The 19,746-nt window shown below is 33.0% G+C and overlaps 3 protein-coding genes across 12 annotated transcripts; all 3 read left to right on the top strand.

The window, feature by feature from the left end:
- The first annotated feature begins 486 nt into the window (after positions 1-486).
- LOC130933131 (60S ribosomal protein L10a) lies at positions 487-3,154 on the top strand. Its single transcript, XM_057862662.1, has 5 exons — positions 487-734; positions 874-1,093; positions 1,561-1,726; positions 2,048-2,253; positions 2,889-3,154. The coding sequence occupies exons 1-5, from the start codon at positions 730-732 to the stop codon at positions 2,940-2,942; spliced, it is 651 nt and encodes a 216-aa protein (XP_057718645.1). The 5' UTR covers positions 487-729; the 3' UTR covers positions 2,943-3,154.
- Positions 3,155-5,532: 2,378 nt separating this feature from the next.
- Positions 5,533-9,179, top strand: LOC130933130 (putative pentatricopeptide repeat-containing protein At4g17915). Of its 10 annotated transcripts, none has more exons than XM_057862658.1 (4): positions 5,533-5,777; positions 5,991-6,120; positions 6,286-7,271; positions 7,432-9,179. In XM_057862658.1, exon 4 carries the CDS (start codon positions 7,561-7,563, stop codon positions 8,932-8,934), a length of 1,374 nt encoding a protein of 457 aa, XP_057718641.1. In that variant the 5' UTR covers positions 5,533-5,777; positions 5,991-6,120; positions 6,286-7,271; positions 7,432-7,560; the 3' UTR covers positions 8,935-9,179. The 10 variants fall into 10 exon arrangements, with proteins under 10 accessions (XP_057718641.1, XP_057718635.1, XP_057718636.1 ...); XM_057862659.1 differs by lacking the exon at positions 5,533-5,777 and having other exon boundaries at positions 5,790-6,120; positions 6,286-6,348; positions 7,107-7,271; XM_057862652.1 differs by having other exon boundaries at positions 5,864-7,271.
- Positions 9,180-18,718: 9,539 nt separating this feature from the next.
- Positions 18,719-19,746, top strand: LOC130933132 (uncharacterized). The gene has a single exon (XM_057862663.1). It carries the CDS (start codon positions 19,040-19,042, stop codon positions 19,532-19,534), a length of 495 nt encoding a protein of 164 aa, XP_057718646.1. The 5' UTR covers positions 18,719-19,039; the 3' UTR covers positions 19,535-19,746.

Genomic DNA, 19,746 nt, shown 5'->3' on the forward strand with positions numbered 1-19,746 from the left:
GACGGACTACTTAACGAAGAACATCTCAAATGAAAATCCAGATCTAAATTTTTCGGTGTTAGACAATCAGTATATATATTGCTTTCTCTATGTAAATAATTGATTTAATTTTTTTTTTGGAATTAGATATAACTTTGTTTTTTTGGTAATTCTTTTTTTTTATACAAAATTTTTGGTAATTTAACTAGTTTTTTAATATTTGAAAAAAATATCAAATAGGTTTTTGTTTTGTTTTGATTTTTTTTACCAAGTAGAGCTTAAAAGTTGACGAAAAATAAAAAAGGCGAAAAACAAAGCGTGTCTTAACGGGCGCCGACCCAAAAAAAAAAAGTGTAACCGGCCCAAACAAAACCCAAAAAAGTCCATATATATCCAGAAACCTTAGTCTTCCTCTGCAATTCCGCCTCTGCCAGGTTTGTTCTTTCTTTCTTTCTCCACACAAATGCTACAATGGTGAGTTCTCTGGTGCCGTTGGAAGGAGTATGGCGAAGCTTTTAGGAACGAAATTAAAATAAGGACAAAAGAATAATTTTACATAACTCTACATTGATTTCGGCACACTCGGAAATTAACTTCCTTCAGCACCAGAGAATTCACCTGCTTCAGAAATATTCGTTTTTAGATCTGGATTTTAATTTGGATTACTTATTCTTTGTAATACTAACTGTTCTTTTTTCCATTTCCTTTCGCAGTTTTAGCTCTTGATCCCACAAAACCCTAGCTTCAACCATGAGGTAAATTCAGCTTCCACCTTTACATGTGTATTTCGAGATGGAATGATGAAATGTTTGACTAACTTTTTGGTATTTGTGTTTGTTAAATTAATTGATTATTTGAGTATTGATTCTATGCGTTTGTTTGTGAACTGAGTAGTAAGCTTCAGAGTGATGCACTGAGAGAAGCAATCACTGGGATAGTGGCTGATTCCAAAGAGAAGAATAGGAAGTTTGTGGAGACCATTGAGCTCCAAATTGGACTCAAAAACTATGACCCACAAAAGGATAAGCGTTTCAGCGGTTCTGTAAAGTTGCCACACATCCCAAGGCCCAAGATGAAAATCTGCATGCTTGGTGATGCTCAGCATGTTGAAGAGGTAAGCTTATCTTCCAATTCATTTTCTGTTGCTGTAATCAACACTTCTTAATTCTAAAAAAATGGTAGCTACTTTCATCTTTGTAAATTGATTATTGTCATACATGACCCTTGATGTGTATTGAACTATGAAAGAATCTGTTGATTCATAGAAATTATATATATTTTGCGAAAATGATGTAACTAATTTGAGGTTATTGGCTTAAGATTAACGTTTTTAACAATCTGGGATTTGAAGTGTGTAAATGAGTTGCTTGACTTGAATGACTTTGCAAATGCTGTGCTATCCATTTTGTTGTATGAAAGTAGTATCTTGAAATGACACAATGCTTTGTTACATGATTGCAATTAAAGGGAGCAATGACATTTTATGATTTGATGGAAGCCATATTTTGGTTGTGTTTTGGGGTGTTGCTTGTGTGTAATTGTTTCCATGTTCGTTATGTTGATTGAACTTATAATTTGCAGGCAGAGAAAATAGGATTGGATTGGATGGATGTTGAAGCATTGAAGAAGCTTAACAAAAATAAGAAATTGGTGAAGAAACTTGCCAAGAAATATCATGCTTTCTTGGCTTCTGAAGCAGTCATTAAGCAGATTCCTCGTCTCTTGGGTCCTGGTCTCAACAAGGCAGGCATGTACTTTTGATTTAGAACATATGTCCTTTTGAGAATGATTAGGAATTTGACTCTAGACCATTTTACGTGTGGCATTTTAGCCTTCTTTTATTTATTCTCTTGGCATTAATTTGTTACATATATGTGTTAACTGTTAAAACTAAATGATTATCTGGTTTATTCATCCACCCCACCTCCCCTCCCCTCTCCTTAGAAGATAAAATCTTTTTGCACAATATGTAGTTTTATAGTCTGTTTTAAGGAATTGCTATGTTGTGTGCCCTTTGAATCTCAGTCATTATCTTCACTAATTCTTGTTAATTCCCATGACTTTGCAGGAAAGTTCCCCACACTTGTTACCCACCAAGAATCCCTCGAGTCTAAAGTCAATGAGACCAAGGCTATGGTGAAATTTCAGCTTAAGAAGGTGCTCTGCATGGGAGTAGCTGTAGGCAATGTAAGCATGGAGGAAAAGCAAATCTTCCAAAACGTACAACTGAGCGTTAACTTCCTTGTGTCCTTGTTGAAAAAGAACTGGCAGAATGTGAGTATCATCATGCTCAACATAGTATATTGTCATTGTTCTATTACCTTTTATGTTGGCGTTTTTTTCACCCCTTTGAAATTTACAACTAGTCTTGTTGCTATCATGTATGATGGGTTTATTGTAATTCAGCACTCAACTTTTAAGGAAAAAATTCTGCATTTTGTTATGCACATGCATTGAGTCGTTTGTTATTTGGGTTGTCATGTTTCCTTGCGGGTAATATTTGGATGGCTGATTTTCCTTATATTCATTCTGAGACTTGTTACCTCGTTACTTCATTACCATAAGATAGTGTGCCTGATCAAAATGAAGTGATGGGTCAGAAAATGAGTAAATGGAAAATGAGAGTCAACACATTTTTCTTACAAAGTTTCTGTACTTAAGGGTAACATTTCATAATGGAACGTTAGTTAAATGTTGACTCAATTTGCATCTTTGTTAAATATATATTTAACAATATGCTACAAAAGTACAATGAGTGCTTTTCAATTTTTATATTTTTATTATTCTACTATTATTGTCCTTTGAAGTTGCTGCATGTGAAATTATTTTCTTCTCTCCTTGTGTTCCTGGAATATTTGGTTCGGGTTTGATCTAGCTAATCATCTAACTTTAGCCATTACTGATTTCAGGTTAGGTGCTTGTATCTGAAGAGTACCATGGGAAAATCCTACCGTGTGTTTTGAAGGATCTTTTATATTCAGTGAAATTGTGATTTTGCTTAATATATTAAGTAGCGTAATACCTCGGCAGCAATTTTCATCTTGTTACAGTTTTGTTGGATGATTTTTTTGTTAGTTTCTTTAGTTCATGGTTGTTCTTAAAATGTGCTTACGAACATTGGATCCTATTTTTGAGCTGAACCTGTTTGCGTACTATATAATTTCCTTCTTGATAAGTTTGTGCCTTTGTGTTATCCCCTATTTAGTATGTTCTATGGGTAATTATCTAAAATGCTAAAAATATTATTAAATATGTTCTCAAATTCTAAATAGAGTATGAAGAAAGGAACTCAATATGTAGTTAGTTTTTTCGGATCTATTTTTTGGTGGGTAAAATTCACCCTCGGTGATAATAAAATATCAGGAGTATTCTGAAAATATCAATAACATATATTCTTAAATCAAGAATGTTATTTGAGTATTAAAATCATTTAGTCACTATAAATAATATATATGTAGTTTAATTTAATTTTAGTGGTAGTTGATTTTGATATATATTTAACAAGGTTTTTAAAAATATATATTATGAATTAAAACAATTAATATAAACAAATTTTTAAAATAATTGTAATAATAAAGTCTGCTTTTTATATTTCGGACAAAATATTTGTAATAATATTGTTAGGGATATAAAATTTAGAAATGAATTTTCGAATAAAAAACAAATACAATTTTAAGATCACATATTTGTTCACATTAAAATCGTTGGTTACTAGACGCTCTTTCTTGAACTCTTTAAGAATTTATCATACTATTTAACATATAAAATATTTTTCCAAATAACTGTTTCGTTAAAATTAGCTTTTTGGGCAAAAATAGATCATATATTGATTGACGGAAATAAAATAATGTTGCATGTACAAATTTTGTAAACTAAGTTTAATTAAGCTGTTCTAACATTAACAAAAATTGTTTTCATCACTTTTATTCATCATTCGCCTAAATTTTATTGTTCAAGTTGATTAGACTTAGAACACAAAAAGAACTTGTACATATAACATTTTTCGACAAAATATTTCATTGGTTCAAAGCAGTTTAGGATTTTACACATAATTCTAAAAATCGGACTGGACCGACCAGTAAAAGAGCCATTTTGAAACCGATGAATCGACTGGTTCATGGTCAATTGAACAAAATCAAGACCCAGCTGGCTTATCTAAAATAACTCTAGCCTCATCGCACAACCGTTCGTCTCACCTTAGCTACTCGTCACGTCGCCCTCCTGTTTCACCGTGGTTGTTCGCTAATCCTCTTGGTTCGTCGTGCTCAATGACTCTCCCCTAGTTTGCCAACGTGAGCATCTCCCAATCCTGCTCCACAGCTCTTGCCCGTTGTCCACTGTCGTATCGTCGCCAGCTCGCCAATGTTTATCGCCAGTTTTCTGTCATCTGTCGCTCTCCCTAAAGTCTCTGGTCACTGTCCTTGCCGAAGGTAATGTCTCGAGTTTTTTTTCTGTTGTTAATCATTATACTGAGTTTGTTAAAATTGGAAAATTTTGTTAATTTTTGTTAAACCTTATTAAAAATTGTCAATCTTTGTTAAATCTTGTCATTTTTTGGTAAAATTTTTTAATTGTTGTGCTAACATAAATTGGTCCATTTTGAAGTTAATTTAATAAAGAAAAGTATAAGTTGAATTAAGTTAATTCAATGAATTTTTCTTTTAATTATCGATGATAGAATCATTCAAAAAATATTTATTTGTGTATTTTTTTTATTTTTCTATTGAAGATGGTGGAAATAAAAGTGAAAACGATTTTAATGCGACGAATCTGCAATGCAATGAATCTGCAGTAAGTTTTTTCAATTTTAATGATGGATGAGAAAGTTTTACTTAAAATTTTATATTTGGATATTTTCATTTGTTATTTGGATTTTGAATTTGTATTTTATTAACATCATAAGACTTTAGTTGTTAATATTTATATTTTATATTTGAATAATATTTAAAAATTTATATTAAATTATAATTATATTATAGTATATTTATTTATATTTTATTTTTTATTTTATTGTAAAACAGTTATTCTAATTAAATTACATATCGATTGAACTAATAAATTAATAAATAATAACAAAAATTATTCGATAACTGGTCTGATTTTTAAAACCTTATTCTACAAGACCCAGTCTAGCCGGGATCTGGTAATGGCTTAGAATCGGTCCGGTTGAAATTAAACCGGGTAAAAGCCGAAAAGGAAAATAATCAAAATATTCAACCTGTTGTCGAGTGGCAATTAGCCTCCCTCGTATAGTTGTAAAAATCGGATCGGACCGGTTGGTTCGACCGAAAAACTGGTGAACTGGATTTCTAACCAATCCGGTTAAGTGATATGACTGGATAAGGAAAAGAACCGTTAAAAATCGGGTTGAACCGGCCGGTTTTGATGAAAACAGAAAATCGGCGGTTTCTGGATAACCGACCGGTTCGGAAGCGCTTTTTTTTTATTCATTCTCCAAAACGACGTCGTTTTGGTTTATAAAAAAAAAAAAAAATCGTATACGCGGTACCCCAAACCCCACTCCCAGCTTTCACTTTCCACTTTTCCCCCAACCCTAATCCCCTAACGGCTAACCCTCTCTGCCACCACCTCACCTCACTCTGTCACAGTGTCACTCACCCAGCCACCGCCGCCAGCCGCCCGCCGTCGTCTTCTTCGTCTCACCGCCGGACACCTATTCTGAAGTCTGAAGGAACAGAACAGACCCGCGGCTCCGCTTCGTCCCTGTTTCTCATGGCCGTCGCCGTTTCCGCGCCGTCGCCCTCGCCGTTGCCTCGCTCTTCTGCTCTGTCAAACAGGTTAGCTCCAGTTCTCCTCTGTTCTGCACTTCTCGCTGTTATGACTTATGAATAATGTTGTTCTGCACTTCTTCTCTGTTCTCCAGCAACCTTAAACTGCACTTCTCCTATTTTATCCAGCAACTTTAAACTGCACTTCTCCTATGTTATTCTATTCTGTGTTGAAAACTTAAAATTTCTGGGATGAATATGCTTGTTGAAATATGAACAAAGGCACAGAAAACTGCAACAGGAGCAACAATGAGGAGAATTGTCAGTGCCAATGATCTCACATCTGGTCCAAATATGAACCTACCCTGAAAGAAAAATTTCTGCAAAAGAAAAGCACTGAAAACATGAATTAGTAAGCATCTCCTAAGTGATAAATTGGCCAGATAAGTAATTCAAATAATATGCAGCAATATAACTAAATTTTCCTGTTCAATAAATGTTTTGTAACAAACAAATTACAACATGAAAAGTACAAGTACATCTGGACTTGATTCCCTAGTTGGATATTGTGTCTCAGGTGGCCAAAGGATGCTTGTTTATGAGTTTGTGCCAAATAAAACACTTGAGTTTCATTTGCATGGTAAGATATTTTCCATTCGTTGCTCCAAAGTTAAATCTTTATCTCCTCTTCCCCCCACATATATTAGCACTTTTGATTTATGAAGAATGATGCATACATAGATAATGTAGAATGAAGGACAAAATTTAATTTTTCACCTATATGGTATGCAATTTCCCTTTTCTTCCTATACATAGGATTTACTCCAATCATTCTCTAATAAATGTGATGAACTTTAAGTGTACGCATATTTTGAGTAGTATAGCTTCTGTGTGTAATAAAATTGTTTTCTTATGCAGAATTATGGTTTAAAAATTTTGTGGAGTTGAGTTTAAATAGATTGGATTGGTAATTGAGGTTTAGGACTACACTGTCTTGAGAATTGGAGACAAATAGCAAAAGATAGTGATGAATTCTGTGTGATCTGGTATAACTAGTAATATGTGTTGTATATGATTTAGCAGATATAATTTTACATATATAATTAGTTTTCTAGTGTCTTGATGGCAATGCCGAAGAAACACTACGGAGATTAATGAAATGGTTATGTGGATTGTTTGAGGAAAATGTCTCTTTAGGTGATTAAGTATAATAGGTGTTTAGGAGATAGTCTTTTTGAGATTATGAGTCGTTTGTAATTTGTCTAAACAATCCTCCCCTTTGGGTCGAGATTCCTAACAATAATCGAAAAAAAAAGTGTGATAAACTTTCTGCTTATGACTATTTTTAGTATTTTATATTTTTTATTTATGTGAAACCGGTTTTATCGGTTCAACCAGCGGTTTATCGGTTGAACCAATAAATCAGTGAACCAGTAACCTGACCGGTTTGATCACCGCCTCGATTCTCTCTCCCGCCTCCTCCCCCCTCTTCGACCCTCTCTCTCACAAACCAACACGGTGGCCACTTCTGACTCCGTCGTCGCTGTCCCCGTAGTCATGCAGGTAGCCTATTGTTGTCTTCAATCAAATTCCTTGCCTCTCTCTTTTTTCGGATTATTGAATATTGATGACTTTGATGTGCTAACATATTAGTGTAACGAGTTCAATTTGTTTAATTTCTTTGTTCATTGATCTATTCTATCATATTACTTCTGCACTGCAGATGTAAATTTTCCAGTGTACACGAATCCGTGTTTGGCGCTTTTGTGGATGAAATCTTAAGTCTCAATTCTCGTATTGAAAATGGGAAGCTTATGATAAAATGATGCCCCTTTTTGGGTGCTGGTGAATTATGGTTGCGAGATTATCAACTAAGGTATTGAACATTTGCATAGCATCAATGTGCAAAGCCAAGCAAGTAGTGAAAGCTGAAGCTGTGATAATCGACGGCATAAGATTGGGTGTGCTCCCTGATGTGGTTACATACAACACTCTAATAGATGCGTATTGTCGTTTGGATTGCGTCGACACAGGCTATTCTGTTCTAAGTCGAATGAGGGAGGCAGGGATACCCCCTGATGTTATTTCTTACAATTCTTTGATCTCTGGGGCTGCCAGGAAATGCTTGTTGTCGAGTGCCTTGGACCTGTTCGACGAAATGCTTCGAGCAGATATACACCCTGATGCTTGGAGCTATAACATTTTGATTAATTGTTTGTTCAAGCTTGGGAAACCAGATGAGGCGAATCGTATTTTTATGGAGATGGCACTTAGTGAGCTGCATCCTTGTTCGGCTACATATAACATCATGATTAATGGGCTGTGTCAGAATGGATATGTTAACAATGCTATTATGTTGTTCAGGAACTTGCAACGGCACGGATTCATTCCTGAGGTGTTGACATACAACACACTTATTAATGGACTAAGCAAGGCTCGACGAACGGGGACAGCTAGGAGGATTCTTAGGGAGTTTAAGGAAGCAGGTTATGAACCTAACTGTATTACCTACACAACGGTTATGAAGTGTTGCTTCCAGTGTAGGCAGTTCGACGAAGCGTTAGAGATCTTGCATGAGATGAGGAGTAAAGGGTACACTTTCGATGGCTATGCATACTGCACAGTTATTGCTGCACTGATAAAGATCGGGCGGATTGAAGAGGCAGATGAAATCGTCAGGCTGATGCAGCATAGTGGTATTCAACCAGATTTAGTGTCTTATAATACATTGATAAATCTTTACTGCAGACAAGGAAGATTAGATGATGCCATGAAGTTACTTGGCGACATAGAGAAAGAAGGTCTGGAATGCGATCAATATACACACACGATTATAATTAATGGATTGTGCAATGCAGGCAACTTTTTAGGTGCAAAACAGCATTTGATTTATATGAACTCACTGGGGTTTGGTTACAATTTGGTTGCGCATAATTGTATTCTTCATGGATTGGGTAAAGCAGGTCATATTGATCACGCAATGAAATGGTTCGAATCGATGGAAGTTAAAGACTCTTTCACGTATACCATCATAGTGCACAACCTTTGTAGGGCTAGAAGGTTCCTTTGTGCCTCCAAGATCATGGTTTTGTGTCTAAATTCTGGGTTTCGGATCTTAAGGGCTACTCAGAGAGCTGTTATTGATGGTCTTTGTAGTATAGGGTATACAAATGAAGCTAGGAAACTCAAGCTTAAACTACGAGTGATTCGACTATTACATGATTAAATCGCAGTTGATGTTTGAGTCTTCAGATATTTCAATACTTTGCTGACCAAATAAAAGAATAAAGCTCTGAATCATGAGCCCTATTCTTGATCCATATATGTCATTCTGAGCCTCTGAGGGATACAATTATCATTTTTGCTGGAAGTGGTAATTTACTTTTTTTTTTTTTTGGTCATTGTAATTTACTAATTTATTTGATTGAGTAGGCTAACTGCAGTGTCTCCTCATTGTTGCTTCAAATTGTTTAATTATGTATCAATTAAATAAAACTTTATAAAAACCAATTTAATTTTCATGTAGTGAAAAAATATCTACTACAACTTCATTGGTATGCTTTATTCACGAGATCAAAACCTTTGTTGAATTGTATTCCTATCCAGTATCCACAGAGGTGACTCGAGACTCATCACACATGACGCATCCTCTTATTGGATAATTCTCTATCCAAGAAAAAATTATTGAATCTAAATATAATTAAAAATCACTTGACGAAAGAAAATCGGTTAGAATCGTCTAATCTTGGATAGTATTTACTAAACTATAGTTTTCTTTTAATATATTAAAAAAAATGCCGTGAGAAGATGGGAGCTCAGTTGGATCAACAAAAGTGTCTGAAATCATCCCAAAAAAGACAAGTTAGGACTCAGATAACTGGAATAAGTTGAAATTTTATTAGGTCAAATATATTGATTTCTTCCTTAATTTCCGTAAATTGTATATTTAAAATATATATATATAGGTCTCTAAAAAATTTTGTATTGCATATATTTGTCTTTAAATTTTTTTTATTATATTAAGATCTTTGAATTTTACAAAAATAAGATATATAAATATCTATCTTAGTTAAAACTGTTGTTTTTATTTAGATAAATAAATTTTTAAAAATATGACGTAAAGACTTATGTTTTTTATTTTTATAAAATTCAGAACTTTAACATAATAAATTTTTTTTAGAAATAAAAATGTCCAATACAAAATTTTCTAAAAATCTATTTGAGTATATATATATATATATGAACAATAGAAAAGTATAAGCAGACAATAAATAATTACTTTCGTGGCTTATGGTGACGGCTAAACTAACAAATAAAGTAATAAAATAAAACGCAGGATTACACACTTCTTTTGCATATGCAATCAATTTTGTTTGACTTATATAAACAAACTTCATTGTGCTCCTTTTTTCTTTACAACTATTTTTTCCCCATATATTACATGACTTGAACTCGAGATTTATAATATAACAAGACTTGAGTTGTTCTCAAAATATTATACACTTAGCTAGTTTAATTTTAGTGCTTAATATCAAATTCAATGGCACCTATTAAGGGTGTATATGGCTCGGTCCAATTCAAAGACCCGGTTCGGCTTCAAATATTTTAGAAGCTAATTTAGTGTGGTTTTATCAGATTTAGGGTCGGATATGGGTCTCAAAAATAGAGCCGATTATTATTTCGGGGTCGGGTTCAGACCATAACTCGAGTCATCCGAATTCGACCCGATAGTCCGGTCATCATACACAATTAATATTTTGTGTTATTAGTGATGGATGATGGCTATTCTTATGTGGAATTTAAATATTGTAAACCTTAATATTTTGTATTATTAGTCATTATAAGATTATAAGTTAATGTTTTATGTTTAAAATGTATAAAACTTTAAACTAATGCATAATATTGTGTTATTTGTATTAATTTAAATATTTGGTGTTATTAGACAATATTAGTATTGATTATGGTTATGCTTTAATTTTAGAGAATGGTTGGTTCTTGTTATATTTTTTTAAGTGAATTTTACTATGTGAATTGTGAAATAATTGTTAAAAATTAGGTGATTTTTACATGGTAAAAATTCGGTTTTTACCCAATTTTTATCCAATTTTTACCCGATCTGAAGGTGCATAAATTTCATCGGATCTAAGATTGAGTTAGAGTCTAAAAATTAAACTCGATTTATATTTCAGATTAAATCTAAATTAAACCAAATTCAATATGACCGGACCCATATACATTCCTAACACCTATATTCATTCGGAATCTAGTATGCTGTTAATTTAACCCTCGATAAGTGTTTTAAGGGGGTGCATATATATGCAAATAATTATGACATGAATTTTATTATGGAATATGACAGTATAACAAATTGAGCTGAATTGTTCTAGATTGATGAGTATATAATAATCAGGATTTTCAGTAGGTGACTTTAGTTGTTGGTTGAAACGTGATGACAAAATAGGTCAATAACAATTCAAACTAATAGAATTTTAATATTAATAACAAAACAAAATGTTACTATCATGAGTTGCCACCATGGGAAATTAATGCTTTGATTTCTTCTAGAAGGTTAAGAAGACCTTCGTTTAACTTTCTTCACTCAAAGCCGTGATGTTGTTTATTTGTTAAGTAACTAGAACATTGCAAAATATTACCAATAATTGAAATTCAGGGTTTATGTATTATGTATTTATAGTATTAACAACTATTATATCATTATTTAATTAAATATTTATATTTATAAGATTTTTCAATAATAGTTTAATAAAATATTTTCATTAATAAAATAACATAAATAACTAAAGAGTGAAGACTTATTTGTTCCTCCGAGGGTTTATTGGGACTCTTCCTCCTAATGGTTCTATCGTAAGGGGATTGGGTTTGGGTAGGTTTTGTTAGTAAAAATACTATTTATATATTAAAAATAAATTATTAAATTAAATTATTGTATATTTGTGTATATTTATAGATACTAATTTATATAATTTTTAATTGAATAATTAACTAGTAAAATATTACATTTATCATAATAGAATAATCAATATATAATAAATAAATAATCAAATTTGTCTATATGATTATAATGATTTTTTTATAAGATGTTAACGGAGTGTTTTTGAAAAATACTACTCGTCTTTTAAATTTTTAGTCTTTAGTTCGTCTTTTAATTTAAATAATATTATTTAATTAATTTAAATACTCACTTATTTTGAAGTTATTTGTTTTTTATAGGAAATTACTTGTTTTTTAGTTTCTTTCTTTTCTAAAGACTGAATGATGGATAATTTTTAAAGGATACATAATTGCATTGAGTATTTTTATACGCAATGACGAATTATTAGTGTCTGTTTTTTTTTTATTTTGTTACACGTACCATAATTATTTTTTTATAAAGGATTTTATTTTTCGAAAACAAGAAATAAGCATTGAACTTCATTCATTTAATAGAATTAAAAATGTAATATTGTCTTATTTTTATGTATATCAAATTTTAGACAAATTAAATATTAACAATTGGGTGTTCTAATAATTAATACTTATTTGTTCTATGAAAAAAATTATACATTAAAATAAAATGAGGCAATGAAGTATCGATTTCCTTTGTAATAGTTTATGCATAGTTTAAAAATTCAATGTTACAGGACATATTGAAAAGAAACGTGACAAATATAACCGTTTACAATAGTAGATTAGTAGTTCCCTTGTTATATGAAAAGATTAACTTAATTTATGATTAAAAGTTCAAATACTAAAATAATTATTTTAAGAGTTAATAATCAAATTGATTATCGAACGATAATTAATAGAACAAATTAATATTATATCATTAAAAGTGTAATTTCCAATAATCCCTTCTGAGTTCTGACTACGGATACAACATACAAGTGGCGCCTCCAGATTGAACATTGATGGTTCACACTTCATAATTTGCAAATCACACGTCACCATAGAATAATATTTATTACGAGAAAAGTACCTTTAACTACAAAAGCAATAAATAAAAAAAGTTATATGCATATCTTTTATATTTTTATTTTTACATTAAAAATAATTAATAAAAAAGTAATACATAATTTTTTTATATCATTAAAAAATGTACATAGATAAAATTTATTTTTCCAAAATATAATCATTTCTATTAAAAAGGACTAAGATCCATAATTTTCTAGTCAAATAGTGAAAAATAAAAATAGATGGTGAAACTAATTAAAAAATAAGTATTTATGGATGGTATAGGACCAATGTTGGATGCGAAGAAATAAAGTACTGATCACACGAGATCCTCTTAGAATTAGAAATATTAATTCGATAATATTGGGATATCTCCAGAAAAAGAATTGCTAATGTTTTTTTCCCTTTTTTCTTATGAGATTGTGAACCTGAATGAGAATATGAAATGAATCCTTTTCAATTTTTTTAACACTTGAAAAAATACAGTGTGATCTCTCACTTTTGATTCTAATAGTGGGACCAAAAATAAATAAGAGAGAGAGTGATGAATGATTATATTAAACACTGCACACCATCCAATTTTTTATTCATTAGAAAAGATCCACTCCCATAAAAATATGAGATGAAACAGTGTGAAAATTTTATGTATAAGTCTTGAGTCATATGGTTACGAAATTCGTAAAGCAACTTAATGGATTTCCCATTAAATACTTTAGATTTTTTTATCTTATCAATATTAGTAATATATCTCAAAATAATATGTCTTGGATTTTGATTTTTTAAGGTCTTACTCCATACCTCAAAATTTTTCTTAGAAAAGGGAACTAATTAACTTTTAGCTAATTTTATTTATTTTTTATTACAAAAAATTGCACTCCAAAATTTTAAATATACTATTTGTAATAGAATTTTAAAATGCACAAGTTCCAAATGTTTGCAAAAATGATTTCTTTTCAATTCCATATACAAACTTCATCAATTTATCTCTTAATTTTCATTCTACAAAAAAACATAATGATATAAGAAAACCAATATTAAAATTTCTAAGCTAAGCCTATCGTTTGTTTGTGCTTCAACTTCTGTTTTTCTCCCTAACATTAATTGGTCAAAGAATTTAAATATGGAGTAAAGATGTGTGCGTTTTTTGAAAATAAATATTTTTGGTGTATATATAAATAGATTAACATTGCAGAGATATAGACACAATACGTAAATAACGTGATGACCGAGCATGAGCATGCAGTCCACGTGTAGGACACGTGTCCAAATCTGAAGTAATATGCAAGTTCTGTGTTGACAGGTAGCGCTCATCCATCAACACGCATGACGCGTGATTCTTACGTGGTAGACATTGGTTAGATGGTTTAACAACATGTAGCATGCAAAGTGAGTCTTCTGTCTATAAAAAGTAAAGTTCGTAACCATTTTGCTTCATTCTGAGAGAAGTGTTTTCCTCCAGGGTCGATACGATGGAGGGTACTGCAAATATAGTGGTTTACCACAACAGTGAGATCGTACGAAATATATATGAGGATGTGAGTTTTGCGTGTGAGAATATGTTTTCGTTTGTCGTTTTGTACACTAACGTTCGCGGAACTCCAATACGGGATGTGTCAAAGCATAGAAGCTAATATTGTAAAGAGGGTGACAAACATTCTCTACAGAAGTCCGGCTGTCGTTTTTGGATGCATGATACAGTTTGAGGTTATGCCAACAGTCGGCGAAACAAGTATTCAGCGGATGTTTCGTATTCACCAGCAAACTCAGGTGCAACACCCGAAGATTCAGTTGTACATTGAGTTTGAGCATACTGTTGCAGATGAGGTTCAACATGACCCAGATGTGTAAGATAACAAAGTTGAGGTGTACTTGGGAATGAACGATGATAGCGATGAGGAGTTCAAAGCTACGTACGAAGCTATTGATGAGGACGAGGACAGCGATGGAGGAGGTGAGGCAGTGGCGGAAACTTTAGTGGTTCCAGCCACAGTTAGTCAATCAATGGACGTTCCACCCTTTATGTGTAGCTTGGATCTCGACGTCATGCATATACCGGAGTTTTCCGAATATGCAAACATAGGTACGTGAGCAGTGGGTAGTATGTTTACTTGATTTTGTTTTAGCGGATCAATGAACGACAAATTTGTTTTCTTATAGGTGTTGCTGATCCTAAGGATGGAGAATTTAGGATCTGAATGGAATACGGTTCAAAAAAATCAGTCATTGCGGCAATTCGGAGTTTCACTATCTCCAGAGAAGTCAATTACATTGTTTATAAATCCGAGCCACATACGTTCAATGCAAAGTGCAAGACTTACGGATGTGGGTGCGATTGGCTTATCCGAGCCAGCTTGATACAGAAGAAACCTTGTTGAGAGATTCGGAAATACAACGGAAGGCACACGTGTTCCATGGGAACGATCTCACAAGATCACTCCAAGTTAGACACAGACATAATTGCTGAGGCTATGAAGCCATTGGTTGAATCCGACCCATCCATAAAGGTCAAATCTATAATTGCGGAGGTCTAGGCAAGATTCTACTACACTATTAGTTACCGGAAGGCTTGGCTGGCAAAGTAGAAGTCGATAGCCAAGGTTTTCGATGGATGGGAAGAATCTTACCAAGCTTTGTCGTTGTGGTTCTTGGCGATGGTTCAGAAAATTCATAGTTCACAAGTCCAAATAGAAACACGACTCCTGTATAATGGGAGTCAATAGGTGGATAGTGTTAGAATACTTCATTGGGTATATTCTGGAGTTTCAATCGATGTATAAGAGATTTCAAATATTGCAAGCCGCTGGTTCAGGTTGACGGGACCCACCTATACGAAAAATATAAAGGTTGCCTTTTGGTTGCAGTTGCGTAAGATAGGAATCAAAACATTATACTGATTGCTTTTACCATTGTAGAGGGTGAGACTGCTAATGCGTGGAACTTTTTCTCAGTAATTTAAGAATACATGTTGTAAAAAAAGGTTGGGATAATCTCCGATCGTTATGAGTCAATTTAGGCCACAGTAAATCGTGGCGGAGGTGATTGGAAACCTCCGAGAGCATGATGGATGTTTTGTATTTGGCACATTGGCAGCAACTTCTTGAGAGAATTCAAAGTTTCGTACTTGCAAAAGCTTGTGGACAATATTGAGTATTCAAGGACAGTGGAGGAGTACAACGCCAACTACAGGAAGTTGCAATAACGAGGCGAGGCATATGTTCGTTGGTGCGACAATATCGATCATCCCCAGTGGGTGTCAGTATTTGACGAGGGACATCGATGGGGTCACATGGCGATGAACCTTGTCGAGTGCATTAATCCGGTGTTGAAGGGTGTTCAAAAACTTCCTATATTAGCGCTAGTCCGAGCAACATATTATCGGTTGAACGAGTTATTTACGCGGAAGAGTACTGAGGCTTACCAGCGCAAGTGTGCTGGATTTACTTTCTCTCAGTTTGCTACTCAGCGGATAGAGGCAAACATGCAGCGCACAGGTAACATCGTTGTGAACCGGTTTGATAGAAGAAATGAGGTGTTTGAGGTGTGCGAAATACCTAGTGAAAAAGTGTTATTAGTTGTTGATCTTGCGCGACGGAGGTGCGACTGTGGACATTTTCATGTGGAGCGACTTCCATCTCGCCATGTTATTATGTGCTGTGCTAACCAGCGATTGGATTGGCAGGTATATGTCAGCGATGTATACAAGATGTCAGAGATTCGAAAGGTCTACAGAGTAGAATTTGTCACGTTGGGCAACACGGAAACATGGACTGATTACACAGGAGTGACGATGGTCGCGAATCAGGCCTTGCGACAAAAGTCAAAAAGTCGTCCCAAATCGACTCGCTATCTGAATGAAATGGATTCACAGGGTCATAGTCGCAGTAGAATTCGATGGTCCGTAAGGCTTGCTCAACCTCCAGAATCCAGATGCCACGTATTTGGTTGGTCAAGCTTATGGGGCAAAAGATTCTTATTAGCCTGATAAAGTTCAACCACAAAAGAAATTAATTTAATAAATAGCAATATGAATAAATTGATAACTTCTTTTAACAGAAAATAAAATAAATAATAATTACAAAATTCGAATTTCTTATAAAAAATCACATCAAATTCGAATTTTTATGTATAATTATTTTTATTATTTTTTAATTTAATCATCAAAATTTACATAACATAACAATAACTACAATATTATCCCAGAAACTTTTAAAAAATATGTCCTACTAATTAATTTAAAAATTAACAAAAATATCATATTCTAATAAAGAGTAAAAAGAATAATATTCATTAATTTTAATAATTATTAAAAATATAAAATACTATATTCTAATAAATAATAAAAAACATATATTAATTTTAAAAAAATTAACATTAATTATAATTTATATTAATATTTAATATTACACTTAAAATAATAATATCCAAATAAATAATAACAAACTACTAAATTAATGTTAATAAAGTAAATGCTAATAAAATAAACAAAAATAGTAAACTTACATAATTAGGATATCCCAAATAATTGATCACATGATATTCAGGAGACGTATAATTACGTACCATTTTTAATATTCTAATCTCACTCTCAACTTTAAAACTAATTCAAAACCGTAAGCCTCAATGAGTGAAAATCCCAGTCTAATCACCCTCAACAATGAAAAGCAACGAACCTCCAATTCCACTACCTCTCAACAATACAACGAATAATCAATCACAGTCCCACCACCCTTATTATACACGGGCTCTATTAACTCCAACCTCCAACCATTAATGACGCTTATCTTCGGAGGGGGGCCTGCCTCCTGCATGCAGACACGAGGCATGTTGCTGCATGCTTGACAAATGGTAAAGCAAGACCAATACACAACTCGTTTGCATAGATGGACATATGGTGGAGCGCACTAACATGCAGCCTGCGTGCTGCCTGAATGGCCGACACGTGGCGTAGCGTGGTTAACTTGCAGGAGACACGTGGTCTACTTGCCGCTTGGATGAAGGTACTTTTACTTGATGAGCTGAGTATGTATAATTGTCTCTTGCATAAAATAAGGTTGAGTTGAGTATATATGGTTGCCTCTTGCCTCTTACATGGCCGATACGTCAGCACGGAAGTTGTGTGTTGAGCAACACAGAACTTACGTGTTGGTCAGCGTTTCTAAGAGTTTCACAACTCTAAAAAATACCCCAAATACCAATATTTGAAAAAAATAATATTATTTTTTCTATATATAAAATAATTTCTGACATTAATTATGATGGAGGTTTTTCTTTTTAATGATTTATATGCCTTTTTCGTTTTTTATTTTTTTCCCATTCATAGTGGTAGGCATCTCGGCATGACATTCGACATTGATTACTGTGATTGATTGAAAGTTTGAAACATAAGTCTAATCAAAATATCTTATCTTATGTCACAAAAAAAACCTATCTTATAAACTTTGAGGAAAAAAAATCTTATCTTATAAACTTTGAAAAGCGATTAATTTTAATTCCGGTAAGGTGGGGGTTATTATTAATACTTAAATAGTACTTTGGAAGAAAAGCAAAGGAGAAGAAATAATGAATTTAGGCCCCAATATTGAATACTGATTAATTTTTTTCATAAAAGAAAAAAAATTGTAACAAAACATATTTTCGTATTTTTATACTAATTAGATTACTATAGTCTAATAACGCGCCTAACCTAAAATTCTTCACTATAACCATTTATTGCTTCCATCTTATAAATATAATTAATTAATTAATTAATAATATAAATATAATTCCTTTGACTATATTCATTACTATAAACAAAAAGTTGAACAGATAATACCCAAAAATGTAGTCTACTATTGTAAGCCATGTAACTACTCATAAGTACAAAGAACTTACAACTTTTAGCTTCTATTCAATTTTTGACTACTTGTACCAGAAAAACCACACCATGAATTCATACAAATATAATTTAATTATTAAAATACGAACACGTTTTTGATCTTATCTTGAATAGTTTTAAATTCCGAATCCGGTGTGCTATCAGGAAAAATTTGAAAAAGTCCATATATACACCAAGGTGCTCACATGGTTTCCTACTTTTTTTTCCATACCCACACCTACAAAAGTAAAATCTCTCCCGAAACTCTCTACCCAAGAATCCACTCTCTCTCTCTTAATATTAATCTTTTCTTATCTTTTTTTTTTTTTTTGAAGAAAATCTTATCTTTCTTTATTCCGAAAAATTCTCTATTTTTCTATATAAAACCATAAGGCACACACTTTGGCTCATTATAGCCATTGAATTGTTCATCTTATCTTTGAGCGATTAAAGTTACCAGTTGACAAAAAGATTTCGACTTTCAGACACCCTTTTGATCGAATTTTGAATCTTGAAGATCGTCGTCATGAAAGGCAAGGGACAGAGTCAGAACATTTTTGTTAGGATCATGGTGTCGCCAATTAGGGCACTTGGAAAAGCAAGGGACATGTATGTGAGGAGCATAATAAAATGTGGGGACAGCATGAACTATAGTAACCCCATGGATGCTGCAAACAGATTCTCAGCTTTGTCTAGAAGCCATAGTGCTGCAACATCAAGAAGATCTGAAGTTAATGATGAGGATTTTGCTGAGCTCATGAGGGCTGCTTCTGCTAGAACTTTGGCTAATAGAATTGACGTGGATTATGTCCTAAAACAGCAGCATCAGCATGTTCATCATAATTCAAAAGGGTTACCAAAATCTAGCAGTGTTGGTATGGCTAGAATTGATGAGGAGAATGATTATGCAGAAGGTAGTGTTGGTGGCGGTGGTGTTGGTGGCGGTTTTGGTGTGCCTGAATTGTATCCAAGAAGTAAGAGTTATGCTGTGTCTAAGACTCATAATGTTGTTGCTTTCTGAAAACTTATGAAATCAACAATTACCCTCTTTCTTTTTCTCTCTTTTTCCTTTTTTTATACCATGATTTGAAGATGAGGTTCAGACATGGGGAAATTAAATAATGTAGTGAGTTAGGAAAATTGAGATGAAGAGAGAATTTGTGTAGAGATTTTGTATTCTTTATTTGATTGTATCTGTTTCTTTCTCATGTTTTGATTGGACAATTTGCAAAA

Source organism: Arachis stenosperma, chromosome 6, assembly GCF_014773155.1.
Source record: "Arachis stenosperma cultivar V10309 chromosome 6, arast.V10309.gnm1.PFL2, whole genome shotgun sequence".
Taxonomy (NCBI): Eukaryota; Viridiplantae; Streptophyta; class Magnoliopsida; order Fabales; family Fabaceae; genus Arachis; species Arachis stenosperma.

Excerpts from the sequence above, each read along its gene's own strand:
- LOC130933131 (XM_057862662.1), top strand. Across the intron at positions 1,094-1,560 it reads ATGCTCAGCATGTTGAAGAG|GCAGAGAAAATAGGATTGGA; the intron begins GTAAGCTTATCT and ends TATAATTTGCAG. Across the intron at positions 2,254-2,888 it reads TGAAAAAGAACTGGCAGAAT|GTTAGGTGCTTGTATCTGAA; the intron begins GTGAGTATCATC and ends TACTGATTTCAG.
- LOC130933130 (XM_057862652.1), top strand. The coding sequence starts at position 7,561 with ATGGTTGCGAGATTATCAACTAAGGTATTGAACATTTGCATAGCATCA.
- LOC130933132 (XM_057862663.1), top strand. The coding sequence starts at position 19,040 with ATGAAAGGCAAGGGACAGAGTCAGAACATTTTTGTTAGGATCATGGTG.